The sequence below is a fragment of the Cyprinodon tularosa genome, unplaced genomic scaffold (genome assembly GCF_016077235.1).
Source record: "Cyprinodon tularosa strain WSP-4 unplaced genomic scaffold, ASM1607723v1 ctg99, whole genome shotgun sequence".
NCBI classification, from domain to species: Eukaryota; Metazoa; Chordata; class Actinopteri; order Cyprinodontiformes; family Cyprinodontidae; genus Cyprinodon; species Cyprinodon tularosa.
In genome coordinates, this window is record NW_024039773.1 from 63,944 (window position 1) to 89,705 (window position 25,762).

The window sequence follows — 25,762 nt, forward strand, 5'->3', positions numbered from 1 at the left end:
TTGAATTGAGGAGGTTAGTGAGACACTTTGCCAGTGGAACAAGACAATTTACATTTAAAATAAGAAAAAAAAATTGCCTTGTCTTATTTCAAGTGCATATTATCTAATTATCATATTTTAAGAGTAAAAATACTAATTCCATTGGCAAATCATCTCATTTACCTACTGAAATGAATGTTAAATACACTAAATTGAAGACATTTAGCTTTGTTGTAGTGTAATTATATTCAGCCGATAAGGGTCTGATTTATATCTGTGAAGACCAAGATATTTCTTGAGAGAATGAAAAAACGTATTCCATGCTTTGAGCCATGTACGCGCATATATTTGATTATTCTTTTCCCACACGTGTGTGCGTAAAGTGGAAACCTGAGCGCGCACACAAGCGGAACATCACTGTGGGGACAGCTGTAACCAGACGCGTAGTTCGTAGTAGGAGTCCGGGTTATGAACGGAAGAAACCCCCCTCTAAATCAGAAACCTGTTTTTATTTTCCTTTTTTTTTCAGCTTCCACTGGTCCACTTGGTCTCATTCACGACTTCTAAATAATTCCAACTGAAAATGAGAATTTTAGAAAAGTGTACGAATTTTTTTTCTTACTTTTGCGTCTCAGCAACTCGAATTAGACCTAATAAGGGTTCATTATCATTGATGTTTCGCTCGAATATGGCTCATCTCTGGGTCCAGTAAGAGAATCCCACAGCGCCAGACGCGTCTGCGGCGGTGAAGACAAGTGGAGGGACTGGAAAACTTGCCTCTCTCCCTCTCTTTAAAGCGGAGCTATAACAGGACAAAAGGAGCACCATGGAGAGCTCCCTCATGCTGCTGCTCTGCTGGACGGTGGTTTCAGGTGTGGCGAGAGCTCAGAATGATACGGAGCCGATCGTCCTGGAGGGGAAATGCCTGGTGGTGTGTGACTCCAACCCGGCTACGGACTGGAGATCCTCATCCTCCCCGCTCGGCATCTCCGTGCGCGCCGCCAACTCCAAGGTTGCTTTCTCTGCAGTCCGAAGCAACAATCATGAACCGTCAGAAATGAGCAACAAAACTAGAATAATCTACTTTGATCAGGTAAATACCTTTATTATTAAAAATTAGGTTAAAGGGCAGATTAATGCGTTTTAACGTTACATTTATCAGCGTGTTTTAAAGCAGTTTTACTCTTTTTGCATGCTCTAATAATAAAACTTGTATGCAATGCAAAGAAGAGTATTTAAATATCTTAACAGCTTTAAGGAGAAAAATGCAGCCCAGACTTCAGTTTGATGGTGATCAGAGGCGTGCACAGACATTTTGGGGGGCAGGTGCTCAGGAGGGGGGTGGGGGGTGGTGGTTACTTTTTAGCGCACGTGGAACACTGAATTATAAAAAAAAAATAAACACGCATGTTGAATGAAATTTGACTTTTATTTGTAACATTCTATAAACGTGAGTTTTCAATGGGAAAAATTCACACCACCAACAGACAGACTAAAGCGTACTACTTTAAAGTAGTACGCTTGCTCATCTTTCTTCTTCTTTCATCTGGCTCATCTCCCTGTGGGCGACCGCGCAAGTTCACATGACAAAGGAAGAGAGATAGGCTGGTCGGGTGTGCGCAAGGAGGTGGCTCATTTCGGGACATTGTTTCAGTCGTTTTTAATGGCTCAGGTTTTCCAAAGATCATTTCAAAAACGACCTCAGTAAAATCTTAATAATATTAATAATAAAAAGAAAAAAAACGAGTTTCAAAAGGGCATTTTCGTTGATAAAGGGCAAACTTCCTAGTGCTTTAGCACCACCTAGTGTCTATGTATGCACGCCCCTGATGGTGATGACCGGCAGGCTCTGATGGTGTGCGTGCGATGCACGCGCATTTCATTCCTAAACTAACTGGATCGTGTGTCCTGCAGGAGTCTGCACACGCCATCACCACCATGCACGCACCTTAAACACTCACTCATCCAGTGCCGGATAAAAGTTAGAAAAAAAAAAATGCTTCAAAGTCTAATCTCTCACTCTTAAATCTGAAAATGGATCTCACAGTCTCACCTTTTTTTTTTAAATAAGTGACACATTTCTCCTGTTTTTTTCTCTCACAATTAACCAGATTTTTTTTTTACACCAAAACATGATCATAAAAAGCTGTATTCCCTATTTCCTATGTATCTATACACTGCAAAATATCCGGGATTAGCTCATGTGATTAGATTTAAGTAGAAGTAAAAAACAAAAACGTGGCCTGTTTGTTTCTGTAACACCCTTACTGAAAAGACTGATAACAACTCTAATCTTAACCTTAAATATGTCTGTTTTAAATTATTTAGATTGTAACTTTACACATTTGTTCAGAGTAAAACTGTATAAAGCTAATTAATTGAGTTGGTTGCACAGTTCAGACACAGCATCTACAGTGCTGGTGATCAAATTAGCATCCAAATGCATCCATGAACACTAAGATAAGGATAAGAAGGAGCAGCAGAGAACTTTTCTAGATTTTTTTTGAGTCAGTTTAAAAGCTTAAAAACTTATGATGGTTTTCTGTTTTTACTTGGCTCACAAACAAGTGTGTGGGTGTTCTGTCAACTTGGGTTCATCAGGAATATTGCTCTTGCTGCATTGGTGACGTAACAATGCCTTATGAGATCAAACCTTGCTCTATCATTGGCTGACTCAGTGGTTCCCAAACCTTTGTTGTTTTTGGTTTTTGGACCCTCCTTCAAGGAAGCTCCCACTACCACCATCCCGACCAACCAAACAAAGAACAGTCAACTGTATTAAATTACACTCTGCAATATAATGAAATGTTATCTTCTGTAAATAAAGATCAACCACATTTAAAGTGTCATTACAGTATTTATAACTCTTTATTTAATTGTTCAACACATTTCAACCTTACAACAGTTATTGTTTTTAATTATATCTAAAAAACACACACTTTGGCAACCACTTACTTATATAACCTTAGGAAATAATGTTAAGTAAAAAAAAAAAAAAAAAAGACCCTGGATCAATTAAAGAGATTCCTGTCATAATTTCTGGCACCAGCTCTCACACCATTCACTAGGGCCAGATTATTACGAGCCATAGTGAGTTTAGTCCAGCGTTCCTGTTTACTGTCTGCCTGCGTGACTCTGCCTCCTGATTCTCTGAGCCTACCTGAACCCTATCGGACCTGTCATTGTGTGTTGTTGGATCTTTGACCTGTTTTCTATTCATTGACCTCGCTCACTGATTCTCCCCTGGGTTATCTCTGGATCCCGGATCTCCTGGCTCTGACTCTGGACGTGTTCTCAGACCATAAACTCTGGTTTGTTCCATTGATCATTCTGCCTGTTTCTTCTCTTACGGATCTGACCAAGCATATTCACCTGGACCAACGAGTAACTGTCGAAAAAGGATTGATCCAAACCAACCTCAACCGATTCAGGGATTCTCAGAGGTTCACCAGTGACCTCACACACCAACTGGCTTCTTCAGTAACTCTCAGAGTTTGTCTCCAAACTTGCCCTCTGTTTCTGCCTGGCCACTCAACCCTCCAATCTCCTTCCAGAAGTTCCGGTTGCTGACTCTGGTTAATCCTTCCCAACCTGCGGTAGTTCAACATATTCTCATTATCAGTTCGTATGAAATTGTACGAAAAGTTATGCACAGTATTTCGTACGTTTTTCCTCGAAAAAACAGATCAGTACACATGCGAAAAAAGCAGATCCAAGGACGGACGTAAAACTGGGAAAAAACAGTGCAATAATTACTTCTTGAAGTCTCTCACTAGGTTGCTTGCTGTTTTGTATCTTAGGGTTAGGTACAGGGTCAGGGTTAGGGTTAATTGTATGTTAAATTCTATGTTATTGAATGGTGCGTAAGATGCTCATGCGCAAGGATATCTTGTCTCGAGGCAAGACGTAAAAATACGACGAAATACGACGAAAAAAACTTCAAAAACGTACGAAATTACTGTGCACAACTTTTCGTACGGTTTCATACGAACTGATAATGAGAATACACTGGGTAGTTTCATATTTTAATAAACAGTTTAAACGTGTCCTGTTGCATCTGGTCAAGTTCTTGATCTTCTGTTTTCTGATCATTACAGAATAATCTGGCCCAAAATCAGACATCCCAAGTCCCAAAAACTCTTTTCAGGGAGATGCTTATTCTTTCTGTCATGATTTGTTGACATTAAGAACTGAAGACAAGCATCTTCTCCTGGTCAGACCCTGTTAAAGCTGATTTATACTCAGAAACCAGGTTGTCTGCGTGTGTCGCAGATATACCCCCCCTTCTGCAGACACTCCGGTGCACCTCTCCAAAATTCTAGGTGACCACAGACAGGAGGCCTCTGATTGGTCAAATCTACATCCGCTCTACACTATGCGTATTTCCTGTTTGGTACCTTACCGACTTGTTTTGGTTGTATGACCGCCATTGTGAAAAATGACTCATGAAGATGGACCAGCTAGAAAAGCGAGGTGCGCGAGAACGCTGAGAATCTTTTTCCACCTATTTTCCCCACTCTTTTTCGCCCCTCCGTTCTCGCACAAACTTGCCCCTTGTGTTATTCCACTTACTCACCACCACGGACGTATTTAGACAAATAGCTAGATTGTGATTGTCCCTCTCTCTTTGTGGCATGGAATAACATAGCGCAGACCACACTTAAAAATTTGATATAAATAAAAAATATCTGCGTCATACCTGCGACAACCAGCCCTATATTCAGTGAAAGAGTGGTATCAGAGTATCAAAATATGGCTGCCATTTGTCTGGCTTTTGACATTGTGATTGGCTGCTACTGTGGTGGAAAAACTACAAATCCTCTTTTGGAAAGTAAACCTGTATGAGCGATGCAGAAACTAACTTTTAAAGGAATAGTACACCCAAAACATGATTAGCCTTCATTTTCTACTCACCCCCATGCTGAACAACACCCTGGAGTACTTTTTTGATATCTCAAATGCATCTGGAGATCTGGGAGGCTTCTTGCTGTCTGCTGACATTCAAATAATGGAGGTCTATGGCGCCCGAGGCAGAAAGGTCCATAAAAGTCCACAAAAAACGTGTCAATATTCCTCCATACTGCTCGTCCAATGTATTCCAAGTGTCCTGAGTGGGTAGCATCCATAATTTACTCGAAACGAAGTCATTTAGAATGTTTTTAGAGCATAAACAGTAGTGTATAGGATTTCCTAAAAGCGCGCACATGCGCGCTCACGACGCTACGGAAGCCGGCAGACCAAGCCAGATGAAAGTGCGCATTCAGCGTCTGCTCTGCCGATAATGCAAGCGTAGAAGAAGAAATGTGCTGTTTACCTGTGCAAAGAAAGAAACAACGAAAGAAAAATGTCTGAGGACTTCAGTGTTGAGGAAGAGGATGAGTTCTTTGCCGAGCTAAATGCGCTGGTTTGGTCTGCCGGCTTCCGTAGCGTCGTGAGCGCGCATGTGCGCACTTTCAGGAAATCCTATACACTACTGTTTATGCTCTAAAAACATTCTAAATGACTTCGTTTTGAGTAAATTCTGGATGCTACCCACTCAGGACACTTGGAATACATTGGACGAGCAGTATGGAGGAATATTGACACGTTTTTTGTGGACTTTTATGGACCTTTCTGCGTCGGGCGCCATAGACCTCCATTATTTGAATGTCAGCAGACAGCAAGAAGCCTCCCAGATCTCCAGATGCATTTGAGATATCAAAAAAGTACTCCAGAGTGTTGTTCAGCATGGGGGTGAGTAGAAAATGAAGGCTAATCATGTTTTGGGTGTACTATTCCTTTAAATGGAGTGAGAAATGGGGTTGTGCATGCTCTCGCACGCATTTAATAGGCGTTCCCTCTCAAGAGCGGGTACGGGTTTGTGCATAGGCATTTTTTTAAGTGGAGAGGGCAGGTCTTTTCAGAAATTTGCGAAAATCCTCCATTATACCTTTAAGTAAAATAGCCCAGTCTACCACACCACTTCAGCATTTGTCAGCTCACATCGCTGCCCCGGCTGTTCTGCTCACTGGCACCAAAGTGTCTTGGTTGTTGCCACCAGAACGGGTTTGAGGCGATCCTGATCAGTGCCAAACTTTTTTGACACAGTGTGATATCTATTTTGAATGGCAGCCCTCAGTTTAACACTGACTGAGCTAAGGTGGTTTATGTTATCTCCTTACTCGCAGGCAAGGCAAAATTATGGGGCACCTCTGAGTGGCAGAACAGGTCACACATTTGTTATTCCTATTTGTAATTTTCTTAGGAGTTGATTGAAGTGTTTGGCCCATCTTTGCCAAATCTTGAAGCCACCAGAGGGCTTCTGTCTCTAAGACAAAGTGTAAAGAGACAGAGACTGGACCCAAATAAACCCAGACAGGTTAGTGACGTTTTACTTTGAAGATTTATTGAGAGGGTTAATCAGAAAGCGGGGCTGGATCTGTGTGGGCAACTGACTGCAGGAAGACAGGCGGGTAGATTGAGGGAGGATTACCAGTTTATCCAGGATGGAGAGGCAGGCAGTCAGGCGGAGCTTTTCAGAGTCGGAGATCCAGAGAGGGGGAAGCAGGCAGGCAGAATCAAACGGTTCGGGCAGGCTCGGAGTCAGGGGGCAGATCGGGTCGGAAACGGATAGGCGGTCAGGTTCTTCCTTAGATGCTGGATTATTCGTAGCTGGTTGGCTTGAGATAATCTGGCACAGAGGGCAGATCTGATGGGGCTTTTAAAGTGCTGGAAGCAGGTGACTCCAGTCAGAGCTGATTGCAGATGAGTGGAGCAGAGCAGGTGTGTGGACTCAGTGATCAGGCCAGAATCAGTGCAGAAACCATTACACAAAGAGATAGTTTCAGATTATATTAGAATTTTCCAGAATTTCCCCATTGTGTGGAAATTCTGTGGGGAAATTCTGGGGAATCCCCATTTTCCATTCTATTCTGTTCATTTGTCATCTATTCTATTCTGTTATGAACTTCCACTTGCTGGCAGATGACAGTCGGTGGAACGAGGAGGTTTTAATAGACGTTTTTCTGAAAGGTTTCAATGATAAAATTAAGGATGAACTGGCGAGTCGAGATTTTATTCTCTCTCTGAAACAATTGGAGGATCTAGCCACCAGAATTTATCTCTGTCTAATAGAATGAAAAAAAAGAATGCTCTTTTAGACTTTCAACTCTTTTCAGTCAAGATCCTATTCCTGATCATAAGACACCTATAGGAGGACAATCCACATCTGAACCCATGCAGCTGGGAAGAACCATATTGTCTAAGGCGGAACAAGCAATGCAGACATCATCTTACTTTATATCTCCACTGTGGTGTTAAGGGGCACAGCGTCTGTAAGCTTTGGCCAGTTTCCAATCGGCCTCAATCAGATTCCTGCTCACCTGACTATATAACCAACAGTCAGACATTCATTGGGCCAGACTATTAAGAGCCATCTGGGACTTTACTCCAGCATTCCTGTTACCTGTCTACCTGATTCTGAGCTGTTTTCTGTGCTAATAAACTGTTTAAACATCTCTTGCTTTACCTGGTTGAATTCTTGGTCTTCCATTTTCTGGTTATTACATTTCTAGGACACAGTCAATGCAATCCTTACATAGTATTCAAATTAATGTCTTTATAATCTTATTGCACTTTGTCCCAATCCATAGAATATGGTTCTTAGATAAGTGTGATATTTTGACCTTGTCATTTTTAATGAGTAGATGATTTATATTTATATCGGAAACTGAAATATAAATGCTAAATATGTGTCTGAGAGGAGAATGGTGATTCAATTCAATTTATTTATATAACCCCAGTTCACAACACATCATCTTGAGGGACTTTACAGAAACAATCCAACCAGATCAAACAGTGAGATTGGTTAAAGGTTTTCTATCTAAGCAAAAACCAAGTGATTGCATCGACTAATTGACTTGACAGTAATTCCTCTAACTAAGCGTGCTTGCGGTGACAGTGGAGAGGAAAACTCTCTTTTAACAGAAAGAAACCTCTTAAAAAAGCTCATTATGGTGTAAGTTGTCACACACTCGTTTGGCAACTACTCTTGCAAGAATTTTAGATAAGAAAGGAAGATTGGATATAGGTCTATAATTAACCAAGTCATCTGGGTCAATAGTTTCTTAAGTAAATGTGTTATTACAGTTAACAGTTAATCACATCTAAAATGGAGGAGGATATCAAAGGGAATGCTTCCTTAAATAACCTGGTTGGAACTGGATCCAACATTCAAGTTAAAAGCTTAGATGAAGATAACAGTTTTGCTAACTCTGAAAGTTCAACTGGATCAAATTAGTCTAAAACAGATTCAGATTCTATGGCTACCTCAGATGCCACCTTACCTTCCAGAGGTAAACCAGTCGAATTTAGACGGGTGCTAATGATCCCGTTTTTAATAGAATCCATTTTATTTATAAAGAATCCCATAAAATCATAACTGCTAATGGCAGAGGGAATGAACAGTTCAACAGAGCTATGGCTGTGGGAGAGTTTGGCAACTGTATTAAAAAGAAATCTAGGATCATTCTTATTATCCTCTAAAAAGGGGTAAACCATTTTTCCATTCTAGGTAGGATTCATGTAGGTATGTAGAGCACCATTTTCACTCTGAGAGTTTAATGCAGTGCCCAGCTCTGCATTAAACCAGGGATCCAGCTTCATATTCGTAAAGTTTCTCTTTTTTTTCAAAGGGGCTATGTTGTGTAAGGCAGAATGCAGAGAACTAGCAACAAAATTGTCAACCTGTGAAGGGGAATAAACCAAATGTTTAGCCTATGTAGCACAGCTCGCCAAACAAGATGAGATAGAAAGTGAAACAATATAAATGTATAACGCTTTGTCTAATAATGATGTGCTAAAGAATGCAGTTACTTTACTATAAGCTTTTCTGTGTTGCTCTCCCAGCTGTAGACACTAAATGAGCTGGTGTAATCTGTGAGTAATTCCTTCATTAATTTTTCAATTTTGAAAAAAAAGTCTTTTTAAAAAAAGTTATTTTATAAAATAATGTAGAACAACAACAAGCAGTTCCCTTTCTAATTTCTCATGTCATACATAAGGAAATATAGAAACATAAAATTTTAATTTGTTTTTTATTTTATTTCAGTTTGGGCACTTAAAGCATCTCTTTATGAGAGTTTTCAAAAATACTTTTCTGCCACACAAACTACTTGCTTTGTTAAATTCTGCACACATACACAGTATCATATCTTTGTTGTTGTGTAAATACACACCAAGGGCTTAATTTACCAACAGAGCTAAATAACAAGTGTAAAACACAAAAATAACAAATAATACACCAGCAGGTCCTTAAAAAATCTGAATTGCCATGAATACATGTGTGGCATCAGGTGTTACATAGCAGAAAAAGAACTCATTCTAGTCTCGAACATCATGATCTTTTGGCATCTCTGCAAATTGATCTTGTTGATGTGATTTATGTGAATGCCATGAATAGATTTTTAAGGGATACTGATTCCGTCTATATTGGTTATAAGCAGGGTAAGAAACTGCAGCTAGCAGGAAAATTGTTTCCTGCAGCAATTCAACCCCAAAACCTTCTTTTCCTATTTTTTTTTTTTTACTTTGTAGGTCCAATGTGACTGTTGTGTACAGAGAAGCCTTTCAGAGACACCCTGAGCTGGCTGTAAATGGTCTGAAGGAAATGCTGACTGGCATATTCAGGTTAAATAAATTTTAGCATGCAAATTCATAACAAATAATTTATTCATCAACTTTCTTATTTTCAGTTGGTTACTCAGTTTAATGCAATATGACAAAGCCTCCAAGTCATTCCAGGCTTGAGATTGGCAGCCTAAAGTGTGATGTTTCTCCGATAGACAAATCTCAATGCAGTCAAATGTTTACATTTAGCCTTTAATTGACCTTAAAAGAATAGTGTTATGGTGCGTTCAGACCGCACACGGTGTCCACGACAAGTGCGGTGGATTCGCATAAAATTCCTAAGCAAACCATGTGGAAAAGGGTGGTCAAACAGCAGCAGCGCATGGAGAGAGTGGAGTGGTGATGGCTGAAGTTGAAGCAAGCTGAACTTTTCTGTGAAATTGCGATGCGGCAACCAATCAGGAACTGGTTGTAGGAGAAGCTTTTTTAACTTGAGATCAGGGCTGAAACAATTAATCGAATTCATTGTGATAAATTGATTTTTGAAATAATCGGCAATTGATTTAGTAATCGATTAATCGTTAACTGGAATATAGAGACTAAAACAGGCCTTTACATTATCGCATTACATTTGTGATAATCTGTCATTTGTCAATACGCTCTATCCAGAACTACTCAAGTGGAAAAGTTTTAGATTCACCTGGTTTGATTTCATAAAAAGTGTTCTTTAAGGAACCTTTTGCTATCCGATTATTAATCGATTAATCAAAAAAATAATCAACAGATTAATCGATTTACAAAATAATCGTTAGTTGAAGCCCTACTTGAGATTGAATGCAGATAAATAATAGACTCAGACTTAGTTTGAGTGTATACAAAACAAAATTTTGATGCATACCGCTTTCCAACTGTGAATGAGCAGCTTACAGTAGCAGTGAAATTAACATTTCCATTGGTGCAAAAGGCATTGATATGGAAGGTTCAGAGCAGTGCAAAATAAATAAATATCGTGCACAATGCAGTACAACATAAAGTTGAGTTCTATTGAAAGGGATTTAAAAATTCACCATGCAATGCAAATATGTAAAGTATGATGCAGAGTCTTGATTTGTGACTTGATTAGAGATTCAACAGTTCAACAGTGTTATGGCAGTGGGGAAAAGGCTGTTTCAGAACCTGCTGGTCCTGCATTGAATGCTGCAAAGTCTCTTCCCAGAGGGAAGCAGGGACAACAGTCCATTGTGGGGATGTGAGGAGTCATTGGTCTTAAAAGTTACGTTCTAGCCTGTCCAGTGTTGGCCTGCAACAAAGCTAGTCACCAGTAGGGATGGGAATCGAAAACCGGTTCCTGTTCAGAACCGGTTCCGTATTTTTCGATTCCATGGCATCGTTTGGCAGCTCGCTGAATGATTCTTTTTTCGATTCCCGCAGCACCAGAGCCTAGAGCGCCGGCTCTGGGGAGCACGACTTACGTCACGTTTTTTACGTAAGTTACGCAACTTACGCAAGTTACGCAAGTTACGCAAGTTGGAAGAACTATTCGAGGAGGAAGACAACGTGCTGCGGTCACTTTGTGAATCAAAGCCCCGTCTTTCCTTAGCCCAGAGGGTAGATCAGGAAATCCAGCTCTATAAAAGCTTGCCCTCCATCCCCTGCAGGGATAGCGCCACACTGTGGTGGTGGAACAAGCAAGATACGCTGCCCTTGCTATCTGGACTGGCTGAAAACTACCTCTGTGTGCAGGCTTCCTCCACCCCATCTGAGAGGGTGTTCTCCACGGCTGGAGACACCATAAGCGCTGAAAGATCCCGTATCCTTCCAGAAAAAGCAGATATGCTCATCTTTCTGCAAAAGAACTGTTAATTTTCCCTACTACTGTTTTATAATTAGTATTTTTTGTTATTTAAAATAGGTTATTATCCCATCATTTGTTATTAGACATGGTTGGTTATTAAGTTTGTTCTTGTATTCATTTTTCATTTAAACACAGATGTTACTCCAGTTTCACATTTCCTGTGGACATCTTGATCTTTTTGAGTTTGTAAGATTGTGCAATAGTTAAGTAAACAAAGTTGATTCTGATAATCAAACTGTTTGTTCTCCTTTTTCCCCCAAATTGGAATCGAAAAAAGAATCGATTAAGAATCGAATCGTTTCATAGAATCGAAAAGGGAATCGGAATCGTGAAAATCTTTTCAATTCCCAACCCTAGTCACCAGTGGTCTTCTTCGACCATATTAGATGCAGAAGACGTCTAATGTGGTGTTTCTGCCTTACCTTGGCCAGTGGAAATTGATGTCTGGCTGATCGGCTTTCTCCCCTAAGACCAACCAGAAAGTTCAACTGACTTTCTGCAGTTTAACCGGTTCCAAATTGTTGTTAATAAAATGTTAAAAATTCACTGGTTCTCCATGTGATTCTGCATGTGGGTCAAAAACCTATAATCCAACATGACAGATACACCAGGGAGACAATTATGGAGCAATCCAAGTGATGACTGTTTTGGGACTGAGCAATTTTATGAAGTGGAGGATTTCTCTCCATCGTCTGTTCTTGAGACAGAGGAAATGGGGGGACGAGAGGTCTCAAAGCAGTACTGATTTTAGTTATCGGCTCAGAGATTTTCTTTGGCTGCTCCCTCCTCTGCTATACAGTGGATCACATGGAAACCGTCAATACCCATCTGAACCTTGATAGACAAAAAATAAGAGTGATACCATGAGTATTTAGGGGGGAGTGGCAGCCTAGTAGTTAGAGCGTTGCGCTTGGAATCAAGAGATTCTGAGTTTGAGCCTCACTCCCACAGACTGCCACTCTGGGTCTCCGAGCAAGACCCTTAATCCCTGATTGCTCCCCGGGCGCCGCACAATGGCAGCCAACTGCTCCCGAAAGGGGATGGGTTAAATGCAGAGAGTTAATTTCTCCATTGTCAGGTCAATTTATGTTATTTATTATATTATTTTCTTAAAATAATGCCTCGGATATGTAAACAGCACTACAAGACAGCTATTTGTTCAGTTTAGAAGGAAAATAATTGGAACCTGGTCCTTTAAGGTTGTTAACTGTCATAATTAGTTTATGTCTGTTTAGTTTAAGTCTTACTTTTTGCATTATTTATTACTTTAAAAAAATCAATTTTTAACCTAACATCTAATTAGAAGTTATTGTTTTATTTAGGCTTGGCGTTATCTATTTTGTCACGATACAGACTAATTTTGTTTTGTTTTTTTCCTTTTCTCCCAGGTGCTTGTCAATATAGGAAATTACTTCACATTTGAGTCTGTATTTCTTTCTCCAAGAAAAGGAGTCTACAGTTTTAACTTCCACGTGATTAAAGTCTACCAGAGCCAAACTATACAGGTACCGTATTTATTTGATTCACACACCCTTTCTTGTTTATTGATTCCTGTCTCCTTTTTATATTTATATCTCAGAAAAGTGAAGTATTTGCTACATGTGTTTTTTTCCGTAAACAGTGTAATTATTAAATTTGGTACTAACATAATTAGCTTTAAAATGGTTAATTGGCAAATTCATTCAAAAAGGTAGATACTCAATATCACTTTTGACAAGAAATACCAAATTATACATGGTATAAAAATGGTAGGGGGTGCCTTCTAAATAAATTTATAACATTTACAGAATTATAGGGTAGGATATATAAACAGATACGTGATAGTTGTAACATTTTTTACAATTCCTAAAAAAATGTCTAAAAAAAAAAAACATGCATCCATCCATTTTCTTCCGCTTATCCGGGACCATGTCGCAGAGGCAACAGTCTAAACAAAGTTGCCCAGACTTCCCAATCTGCGCACACTTCCTCCACTGGAAAAAAATCAAAATCTAGATAGTCATTTTTTCTTAAAATAAGTGCATTTGTTCTTGGATTAAGAAGGTAAAAGCGACATTTTGCTAATGGAACAAGACAATTTACACTTAAAATAAGAAAACACAATCGCATTGTCTTGTTTCAAGTGCATATTATCTAACTAACATATTTTAAGAGTAAAAATACTCATCCCATTTGCAAACTTTCTCATTTAGCTACTCGAATTAAGGATAAATACACAAAATTTAAGAAATTTTTACTTATTTCTAGATTGTTTTTCCAGTGGGACGCTGAGGCAACAACAGGCCAGCTCAGAGACATAGTCCCTCCAGGGTGTCGTTGGCCTTCCATGAGGCTTCCTCCCAATAGAACATGCCTGGAACACCATTGTTTAAGCCAATCACAACAACTTACAAAACATGCCCGATGATTTTGTTATAAGCCAATTCTTTTTTGTAGGTCATCACTGCATCGCTTTAGTGGGGAGTGAGGTAACATCTTGCTCTGGCTAACACTCTACCTGTTTTTTGGAGGATAACGGTAGATCTGAGCCAGATGACGAGCAGATGTCACCAGAGCTGGGCAGAGGAGGTTGGTGGCTGGGTCTAGCTCTGGGGTATGGCGACAAAAGTCCTCATATGCCAACCTATTCTCATTATGAAATCGTACGAAAAGTTATGCATCGTAATTTCGTACGTTTTGGACGTTTTTTTCGTCGTATGCGCATGCGCATCTGACGCACCATTCACGAATATAGAATAGAATTTACAATTAGTCCTAACCCTGACCCTAACCCTAAGATATAAAACCGCAAGAAACGTAGTTAGAGACATGAATAAGTGATGATTGCACTGTTTTTCCCATTTTTACGTCAGTCAGCAGATCTGCTTTTTTTTTCTGTCTGCCAGCGCATGCACACTGATGTGGTTTTTTGAGGAAAAACGTCCAAAACGTACGAAAAAGTGTGCATAACTTTTTGTATGATTTCATACGCACTGATAATGAGAATATGTTGCATATGCAATAAATACTTCTATGTGTAGCTTTACTTTTCGCAAATGCTCATTAACCCTTCCTTATGTGCATGTTTAGCATGCTACTTGTGCAAATAGAGTATCACAGAGTGCCAACATATCACACACAAGAGTGCTTGTTCTGTTTGCTTTGATTTCCTCCTTCCTCAGGATTTCCTTAAAAGTAGCCAATCACAGGCAGGTTGTTTTGTCTGGTAGGTAACACCTTACTGGAGGTTAACAGGCGAGTTTGAACGCTGTCCAGTGTACAGAGTGGGGTAGAGGTAAACTCTGGAAGCTAGGTGAGGAAGGCAAATGGTGAATGTCTTAATCTTTTTAAGAGTTAAATCAGAATGTTTCTTTTTGAAAGCCACCCACACATCTCAGAAATTTGATATAAAAAATCTTTGTTTCCTCTACATCAGCGGTCCCCAACCTTTTTTTGCACCACAGACCACTATATGTCAGACAATATTTTCACGGACCGGCCGGCGGGGGGAAAATGACAGACGAAGTGTGCTCCTGATGTCCAGTCTGCTCCGTAGCTTTGTTTTAGTTGCTTTAACGGCAGAAAATCCCCCTTCACAAAGATAGGATGTTATAGATAGGATGAATCTTGAACTGAATTAACCTGTATCAAGAGGCACTGATGCACTGACTGATGTAATTGGGAGAGAATACCGCAGTTTTGTATATATTTCAAAATAAAACATCACTCAGACTTATATATATATATATATATATATATATATATTTGTTTTTCTGTGTGGCCCGGTACCAAATGACCCACGTACCGGTACCGGTCCGCTGCCCGGTGGTTGGGGACCACTGCTCTACATTCTTTTTCTTATTCATTGAGTTTGTTTATGTAGACCTGTTCTGTAATTATTATAATCTTATAATACATATTAGCTTCAAAATCTTTGCACAATGGTAACAATGTATAGCCTGAGGTAGTCCTACTCAATTCTAGTCAGAATGAGTCTGATGCTGCTCCATAGAGCTGTGATTATGGGGCGTGTTTCGAACGAACCAGGAAAAAAAAATGCCTCTGCACTCAATTGGATAGACCTACAACCAATAAGAGCAACGGCGTGCGTGACGTATGTTAAGCGACCAAGGGAGCCAGCGGATAAATTAAACTTTTGCCGAATCCCGTAGGAAGGACGCCAAAAACATCTTTCTTTTCAACAAATGCCTTGATCGCGTTTCTCTGTTCCTTCTTTAAAATTAATTTGCTGTCGATATCTTCTAGAACAGACCTAATAGCAGAATCTACTCACCTCAACTCTCCAGCGGCAGCCATTGTTGTTGTCACCCAAGCGCGCTTTGGTCACGTGGTTGATTACGTTACTGTTGATCATCTGTCCATCATCGCATAAAGCCCGCCCTGACAATTTGATTGGCCCGCCAGATATTGTGCGATCATACTCGCACTACTACTGAGCAATGCCAGACCGAACTTCCCGACCTCAAACCTTGTGGGCGGTACTAAGTTCGGAATGGCACCCAGGCTAAAAAATGTAGATTTTTAAATAAAAAAAAAGAAAAATTAAAAATGGCAGTCTCCAAAAATACGCATTTGTGCATTGAGTCACATCAGGTCAGTCACAAAGATCCACACAAAAATGCTGTAAGTTCAAGGAACACTGGTGGTTTAAACATCAATATATAATTGTGGATGCATTACAAAAACTTCTGTGAATCTTGTCTTGTGAAATTGTAAAATTGATGTGCTTGTTCCAATCATTATGCGTGGATCATAAACAGTATGTGAGTTTGTTAATTTTGAGATTCTTTTAGCCCCATATAGAGTACAAAAAACAAAATAGGTAGTTTTTTTCATCAAGCTTTCAAAATTACATAAACACATTTTTCAGACTTTTATCATAGAGGACTTTTACACATTCATCACATTGTGTTTGAAATCCAAGCAGTTTTGAGTACAACCAGGATAAAATGGCAATGGGGAAATTAAATCAGATACTTTTGTCAATCCGACCTTACCTTTATAGTAATTCAGAAAAACAGTGCTGTCACTATCAGGTCCAGAGAATGGGCTTTTTGCAAACCCCAACAAAAAATAAATCCACCAGGGCTCCGCAAGGAACAGCTTTGACTGCAGCAGTTTAATAGTGGCAGCAATTCATCTTGGATTTTATTGGATCTCTTGTCAATGCTCCTTTAAAACTCTTTAAATTAGTTTAGTTGTGTAGACCTGTGGTTTGCTTATTTGGAATTGGGACCCTAATGGGGTTTGTGAATCAACTCTGGCGTCCTCTGTCAAACTTTACAGCAAAACCAATAATAATAATAATACATAGCAATGCTACAGATTTTATTGTCAGTAACAGAAACTAGTGTTAAATGTTAGGAAAGGCTTTATCAAGTAATGTTACAAAAACAGGGAACAAAAGTAAACAACAAAAGGTATGAAAACAACTGAGCCGTGTACATTTAACCGATGAGTTACAAAAACTTTTTTTTAAACAGAAGCAGAGTGTTTATAGCAGCACAAACATTTCAGAGATTTTAGAAACAGGCTGATAAAATCTGAGTTTTATTTGTTTTTTGGCTGATATCAGACTGGTATTCGATGTTAATTTTGGATCGTGATATCCCTGATTTGGTTTACCAACCAGTCCTGTCATGATGTTACAAAGTTCTGACCCAAAAATGCAGATAACCGAACAGAGAGACCAGGGAAAAGGTTTAACGGGTTTTATTGAAGAAGTAAACAGGGGGAGAAGTGTTGCTCTGAATACTGCTCAACCGGAACTGTAAAGTGAGGGGAAGACACAGCGGTTAGTTCAGGCTCAGTGGGGAATTTGACTCGTGAAACTTGGAGAAGAGGTTTTGGTTGCCTACTCACGTTTTCTGTGAAGTTGTTGTATCCTTGACTCCTGTCTGTGTGCCGTGGTTCCAGTGTTGGTCTGATTCGATGGAGGGCGGAACAGGGTTTACCCAGAATGCGGCTGATAGCTGGAGAACGGAGAAACTGACTGCCACCCAGATTTCCTGCGGTACTTTAACGGGTCGTAGTGGAGAATATCCCTTTCTCAGTGATAGCTCAAACAATCTCTTGGGGAAGGTGGATCCAAACCTCCTGTCTGAATCCCAGCTCAGTTTGAAGCTCACTTGATCCTTCCAGGGTGTGAAGGTCCGAGAAATCCAGTTAGCAGGACAACTTCCTGCCAAGAGGCAACCACAAAACAAAGTTAAACTCAGGTTGACAAAAACTCAGCAAACTCAGCTTGGCTAGAGTACCCTAAACTGGCAAACACTCTGGCGTAAGGGTAGTGGCAGTCAGCAGCTTAAGAAAACTCGTTTAACAAGGAAACCATCAGCAGGTGTGTGAGGAGGCGGACCAGAACAAGGCGCCTCCTGGTGGATGAAGGGAGACAAACACAGAAACACAAACACAAAACAGGAGTCCTGACAAGACCATTATAGTTGTTGGCATAGGGTTCAGCTTGGATCATATGTAAGAAGCTTTATTGAAAATGGTTTAGGGAATAAAATTGTATATAACAGAGATAAGAAGGGAGGTGAGAAGGGTAGAGGGGATAAGAAATGCCAGTAGAAAAAAAAGAATGAGGCAAGAAACAGGTAGGAGTGGAACGAAAAGAGAAGACCAATGGGAAGAGAAGGAAAGAAATAATTGGATGCAACGGGTATTCCTTAGATAGTCAGATCCCCAGTCAGTGCATGTGCATGGAAAGCAAAACCTATGGCGATTATGCTATATTATATTAAATACATTTTTGTATTTTATTTTGTATTTTCATGCACATAATTTGCATAAAAATAAATAATCTCATTAATGGTGGCTTGTCTGAGTAGTTATTAAATGTTTCGTTTTCTTTTTTAGTCTTTACATAGTCTTAAATATGGTGGGATTTTGAAGGAAAAAAACTGACTGCCGTTTTTCTTGAAGGTATGCCACACTGACCCTGGCATGTAGATCCTTTTGTTCAGTGATCTCTTCAGAGGTCAATATGGCAAAAACCTTCCTAGCGGTGGAGGAGCCATATTGTTAATAATTGTAAAAAGACAGCTAAACTTCAGGGGGTTTTACTGTAGTCACATTTCAGACTGATAGTACAGTATTCACTATTAATCACCAAACAGAACAAGTGCTGTTAAAGGTATGGTGGAGGATTTTCTCGGATTTTCCCGCCCTTTCCAAAAAATAAATAAATAAATTTTGGGAAGGGGCGAAAATACTGGTTAGCTGATTGGCCTATGTTGGTGATAGGCGGGCCAAATAAACGGATCAACGAAGCATATGACGTAACAGAGCGACGACGAAGAGGAGCCAATTGATAGATCAAACTTTTAAGAAATACTCTGTAATTCCGATAAAACTTGCTGGATAGCCACGCTAACGCTAGTTTCATCGGCTGAAGCCGCCATGTTCTTTAGACTGAACTGTCACGCTTCTCGTTGCGTCACACCTCAACCCGCCTCAAAGCCAGCGCTGATTGGACGTTCGTTTGGTGAACAGCTCCAAATTTTCTTTAACGGAGAGTCTCCAGACTGATCTGCGAGTGAAACCTTGAAAGCTCGCGAGATCAGGATGGTCTCATGAGGCTACTGATTTAAACCTTGTTGAATGAATTTGTGAACTAAACACAATGTTTACGTGAACCCATTAATGAAGAAAAAAATTCAGCTAATTTTGAAATATTTGGTCAAATATCCATCTAGAATTTCAGTCAAACTTTGTTTTTATATTGATGTTGCTTATATAAAGGACATTTAAATCAAAACTCAGTGAAAGTGATGATGTTATTTGGGTGGTAATAATATTTTTGAAATTTTTAGGTAATTTTTTGTTAACTTTTATGAAATCTGTGTAGTGTTTGAGTCAATTAAATAACAGATAAAAAACTATTTGTTCTATCATTTAAATGCACTAACTTTGAGCTTTTTCTGAATAATTCAGGTGAACTTGATGCTAAATGGAAAACCGGTCATCTCTGCCTTTGCTGGCGACAAAGATGTGACTCGTGAAGCTGCCACCAATGGAGTTCTGCTTTTTCTCGAAAAAGAGGACAAAGTTTACCTTAAGCTGGAAAAAGGAAACCTAGTGGGCGGATGGCAATACTCAACATTCTCTGGCTTTCTGGTTTTCCCTCTGTAAAAAGAAAAAAAAAGGAAAGACTATTGTAAGTCTGCTGACTTATTCATAATGTGTTTTCACAGTATAATCGAAACATTTGCTGCTTCATCTGCTGGATTCAGCCTAATGACTTACAAAAGACAAGAATAAATACATCAATACATAGGAGGGAAGTAAGACTTTGGAAACTGATCACATTCTGGGGAGGAGTCTAGATCTGATTAAAGAAACCTGAAATGTTTCCAAGCTCTACCATGTTTTCCTGTCACTCAAGCAGCCCCAGAAGAACACTTTCACCAACAAGAAGCACCGTTCAAACTTTGATTTGCTGAATTTTGCCTTGGATGCTGTGACTTTTTTTTTCTACAGATAATTTGCTTTTGTTGTTGTAAACAGTAATTGCCTTTATTAGCTGCATTAACTGTTGTAAACATGTGAAGAACAGGCTCATGTTGAGATCAGTAACACATGATACTCTGTTTTCGTGTTTGTGTGACCAAGAAATTATTTAACACTGGGTCCAAGACATAAATAAACTAAGCTACTTCTTAGGATCCTTAGTGTTTATTTTTTTTGTTTTTTTTTAAATAAGCATACACTCAGTTTTTCTAGCACTTTTTTTGCATATCATTGGTTTAGCCCCCAGGGCCGTCACTAGGTTTGAGAGACATGGGTGGCTTAGCCCCTAGGTAAGATATTGCGCGCGAATAGCGCGCGCCGAAATTTTTTCAGTGCACTTTCTAAGGCGCTGTCTATAAATTCATTATTTTAAGAGCAACATACCTGGGAAACACTTCCCTCACTAATGCTACTTCACCAACTAAACTACACCAGTTAAAATGTGCTAAATTACAAAGAGTAAATGGTAGGTGCCATGCATTACTGCATAAATGGAAGAAGGCAAGTGGTTCGCCACTCATCATAATGGAAACCTTCTACAGAAGACAGTTGTCTAACCAACAGACTCCCAACATCTTCATGAACCCTTAACCTGGCCATTCATCTTTCCCCATCTCCCCTGCACCCACAACCTGTCAGGAACCCCTGTCTGCTTTGCAATAACCCTGTTTCTGTGTGTGTGCTTGGTGTGTGTGTGTGACCTGGACTTTGGCATGTCTTTCTCTACACCTGGCACAGAGAGAAACACATATATGTGAGGAACTTAACAATAAATGCAGCATTATCTTTGATAGATTTCTGCTTAATCTAAAGTTTAACCACAAAATACAAGTTGCATAAATGGACAGTAGGCAATAGGCAATAGCATCATTGCAAAGAAGGATATCCTTGAGACTTTTTCACATCAGTCTGACAAAGTTTTAATGCAAATAAAGGAAGTATTTTTAAGTACAATGTATTAATGAAAACACAAAATCAACAGTATATGAAACGTACAACTTAGAACTATAGTCAACCCAAGGAAGCACTACCATATCACGCAGTGTCGCCCTATCAGACTGGTGGCACATAGATATGGGAGAATTATCCTGCCATAATGCAAGAGCACATAACTTCAATTAGAGAAAAGAATTTCATCTTCTTGCACTCAAAACTTATAATGCTCACACTCAAAACATGCGCTCTCTCTCAAATATTTTCTCTTCTCTCAAAAATCTTTGTTTCTTCTCTCAGATTTAAACAGATATTTTCTATATTATCACAGATATTTTTTCTTCTCGCTTGCCTCCATCTCCGCTCTGCACGGGTCTCAGTTACGCTCTGCTTGCGGATTTGTTTTGCTCTCTCAGACTGCAGTTGGATCGTTGCCTAGCAACCTTTCCAGCCAATAGAACGACAGCCTCGGAAAAGGTGCGCTTGTTTAACCCTACGGAGTGTGCCTGTGCTACTACGCCACTTATAAAGCGTCAGCTGAAACTGCTATTTACAGTAGTTTTGTGGCTGATTGTTGTTTAGAAATAGAAAACCTGGTTTCATTTCTTAGTTTTGCCCTGGATTTTGTAGCGTTTGTGGACGCTACGTCGCTACTTGATCAAAACAATAACGTCGCTACAGGAAAGTTACTTGATAAATAAAGCAGCGACGCTACGGTCAAGCTACTTGAAAATGTAGTTAAACTAATAGCTTCGCTACATGTAGCGGCGCTACTGCCCATCACTGCTCCTGTGACAAAACTATTATAATGATGCTAGTAGGCTACAACAACATCGTGTTTTCCCACACCACTGACTTTGTTCACCATGGTAACGTAATTCCTACTGAATCAGACAAGCTATTAGGCCTATATTGTCTCTTTCCTCACTCCAGGTAAAGTGAAGAAAATGTAAACCGCTGACATCAAATGGCAAACTCACCGTATGTATCTGCACGCAACCATAACTTTCCTAATCAAGCTCGATGACTGTGTGGAGATTCAAAGGGCGCGCTGTTGCTGCACTGCACAGCTGCTATGGTCCAGTTGATGGCCGTGTACCACGTGACGTGACGCTGGACGCGGAGCCAATGAAGGAAATGAATATCCTAACGATATTAATAATTGTATAAATAATTGTGTTTGTAAATAAACTAACAGGAACTTATCTTCAGATTAACTTGCCTTCTTGGTGGCTCGTTTTCAGTGCTTTACTGCAATTGTTTGGGGTTATATGGAAAAAAAATCAATAAATAAAAAAATAACAATAAAAATCGCAAAATAATTATGGGGTGGCTAATACCAACGAAGGGATGACTTCAGCCACCCTAAAATAGGTCTAGCCACGTCCCTGTTAGCCCCTAGAACCCTACGGACCCACCGGTGGGTCCAGCTGCTACGTGACCTCGTAATTTTAACAAACCCCCAGTATTGATGTAAAAAACATATTTGGCACAGTTTGGTGACATTTACGGATAAATGTGCCAAAATGGCCTCTCCGCCTAAGAAATTTCTCACTAATACCATTCTAAAATAAATATGATTCATCTGATTGAGTCCAAATTTGGTATATTTTTACACAACATTTAGATTTAAAAGTCTGTACTACTTTTTTGTGCTATAAATAATATTTTGGTAGTGTTTTGCAATGTTTATTTCAAAGAAAATTTTGGCGAGGTTCAAAAAATGCAAAATATTTTGTATTTTGTCCCTAATATTTCAGGCAGGGTCAAAGCTACAATGGTGCTGACACCAGAAAACCATTCTATGACATCTTACCTTTACAGACGTACCAAAAGTTTCTTCTTAAATCTAATAGCTGTGAGGCTATAAGTTATTTACTTTTGTGTGTTTTTGTCAGGCAGAAATTTATTTATACCCCCTGAGGGTGTAAGAGGTTAGGAAGATATGATGCCTTGGATGAAAAGAATCTTAAATTACACTTCCATTTTCTGAACGCTGCCCCAGACATAATTTGACACCCAGCCCAGGCTGCTAACGATTTTGCAGACATTTTGAAAAAAAATTCATAGCATTAGTGGGACAGGTTGTACACAACATGCTTATAACACATGTGTACCACTTTAATATAAGGCAAATTTTGTTTCCTCAAGTTGCAAGTGAAGAACAAGTTGTGTAAAGTGAATTTTGAAAAAAAAACAAACAACAAAAAACATAATTCACTCCACAAATAAAACTTTATAAATGTTCCTAATCAAAACATGGTTTTGAGAGCAATTTTTTTGGTTTCTTTAATTTCCTATTTTCAGTATTTTATAAACTTATTTTTCTCTAATCTACTTGTTTAATTTCATAAAAATATTTTTTTTTGCCTTTTTTGGGCTGATTCTGCATTTGTGCGAGAAGTTTATGGATTTGGCTGGGTTTCAGCCTTATTGTGAGTCCTGCGTCATGTAGTATATAGGGACTAAAGAGGGGCGATCAACCTCTTGCGATCCCCTCCTGATCAGGAATTGTAAGATCGGGAGAAAATCAAACATGTTTGAAATTCATTCTATGAGCCGATTTAACAGAATTCCACATTGCAGAGTTGGACCAGTGCCATCTCTCGGCACTAAGTCCTACATGTGGTTGTTGTACACGCAGTGTGAGCAGGTAAATCGCATCAGAGTGTCGGGCCGTACAGTGTAAGAACATACATCCTTGATCTGTGAACTGTTTAACCCCACGGTTTCATCCTACAGTTTGAGCAGTAGCTGCATCCAACACTTGAAAATATCGTACAGTGTATCCCAGCCCTTACCAGGATGCAAGATACTTGAAGGTTACACTAGGGTGACCATATTTTCATTTGGGAAAACCAGGACACCTTGGAGCGGGACTGGGGGTGGGGGGGTTTGGGTTGGGGGGGGGGTTTGGGATCTCTGTTCCCTTGCATAGAGACGTCTGTGGCATGCACTCAGTTAACATAGGCCTATGTAATCCTACAATAACATGATATTTACAGTTGATTTATTAAAAATGCTTTTCAGTAAAAGTCATTCCAATAACAAACGATAATTTCATTCAAAATGTATTTATTAAAAATCCTTAACAATTCCTGTAATGAATGAAAAGCACAATGAAAGAAATAATGTCTCATCTAAACATCCCTCACTTAACAATAAAAGTTAACAATAACTCTCAACTCCCAATAACAGATGATACTCAGCCTCAGCAATGAACGAAATAATGTCTGTTCTGTAGGCTATTGGAAAAAATAGATTAACAAATGAGCTAATTAACAAAAAATACCTCTTGTGTAGCAAAAATTATTCAAAATGTACCAAAAACGAACAAACACAACAATAGACTATCTTTACTTTCGGTGTCCAGGTGGCTTTTCAGATCCCTTGCCCCTCCATTGGACACCGAGACATATGTGCCTGCTTTGCACACTGTGCAGAAGCCCTCCCGTTTGTCTCGACCCGCTCTGAAAGCGGGGAAACTCTTTTGTAAATCGTCGGTAAACACACATTTGCGCTTTTACATGTTGTTGGCGTACTGACAGCCACGCTATTTATATTCTGACTAAGAACAGGGCTGCCCGCACTGACGCGGCTCAGGGATTACATCACACGCAGCGTCGTGCGCAGTGCACTAGTGCCTGTAAATTTAATGGTCCAATTAAGGTCATTTAAAAAATCAGGACATTTCCTCACTTTCTAAAAGATACCCGGGACGCCCAGGACAGGACGTGAAATGAAGCTAAGGCGGAAATTCAACTGAAGAAACTCTGATTACTTCCATTCAATCTGAGGCTGATCCGCCTCCGACGCAGCCAACCCGCTTCAAGCCACTTTCCTCGCTGCCCAATCATCTTCCAGCACTCTACTTAAAGCCACTCCAAATCATCTCTAGGCCTGCTCTTCAACAAGCGCAAGATCCATCGCTCCTATGTCGGACTTTGATTCAGACAACCCACCTCCATCCCCTTCTCCACCATTGTAGTAAGCTCATCCGACTCCTCCTCGATGCTCCTTCAACCTCACCTCCAGTGTGTACTCCCTCCAGATTTTCATGGAGGTCCCTGTCACTTTAAACGGTCCGGCAGAAGACCGCCATGTTGAGCCTGGTTCTGCCAGAGATTTCTTCCCAAAGGGGAGTTTTTTCTCTCCACAGTCGCTTCATGCTTGCTCTTCATGGACAGTTTATGCAAACTTTGTTCATTCAGTGACATCTAACTCAAGCATCACCCTGTATACCAGCCTCTATGGATTAACCAAACTTCATCTATCTAAACTCCACCACCAGTTTCAGGCCCGGGGGGAATATCCTTATTCTCATTCATCAGTTTATCTGCATTAAAGTATAAATCAGCGTTTATGTTTCCTGCCGAGGCCTGAGCGCCAAAGTTCAAACTATCGTATCAATAAACTCTTCTAATTGCATCTTTCTCTCTGTGTGAGTTTTTCAGATTGAAATACGGACATGTCCCGCGAAATACGGACGTTTGGCCACCCTAAGTTACGCTGAAACTAAAATCTTGTCTTAGTTTCTGTTTGACAATTTTTTTGGTTGCACCAAGAATTATGGAGGATAAGAAATTTTCTGACACTGGTATGATTTTCATAACTTCAGAAGTGAAGTTTAGTATTAGTGAAAATGTTCACACTTTGATCGTACTCCTAATAACAAGACATGACATGGGTTTAGATGGTTATGTCAAATTTATGTTGTTGTAACTTTAAATGACTCTAAATGAAACCATCAAAATGTTTCCCATTTTTCAATGGTTCACCTTTTTTGTCCAAAATGTTCAAATGCTCTGTACAGAAAACTTTTCCAAAACATGAAAAAGTTTAACAAACATTCATACATTCTCTCCTCGGCATATC

At 39.6% G+C, this 25,762-nt stretch overlaps 1 protein-coding gene across 1 annotated transcript; it reads left to right on the forward strand.

The window, feature by feature from the left end:
* Positions 1–369: 369 nt before the first annotated feature.
* Positions 370–20,106, forward strand: cbln4 (cerebellin 4 precursor). Its single transcript, XM_038276016.1, has 3 exons — positions 370–1,072; positions 12,829–12,945; positions 19,379–20,106. The coding sequence occupies exons 1-3, from the start codon at positions 806–808 to the stop codon at positions 19,574–19,576; spliced, it is 582 nt and encodes a 193-aa protein (XP_038131944.1). The 5' UTR covers positions 370–805; the 3' UTR covers positions 19,577–20,106.
* The last annotated feature ends 5,656 nt before the right edge of the window (positions 20,107–25,762 follow it).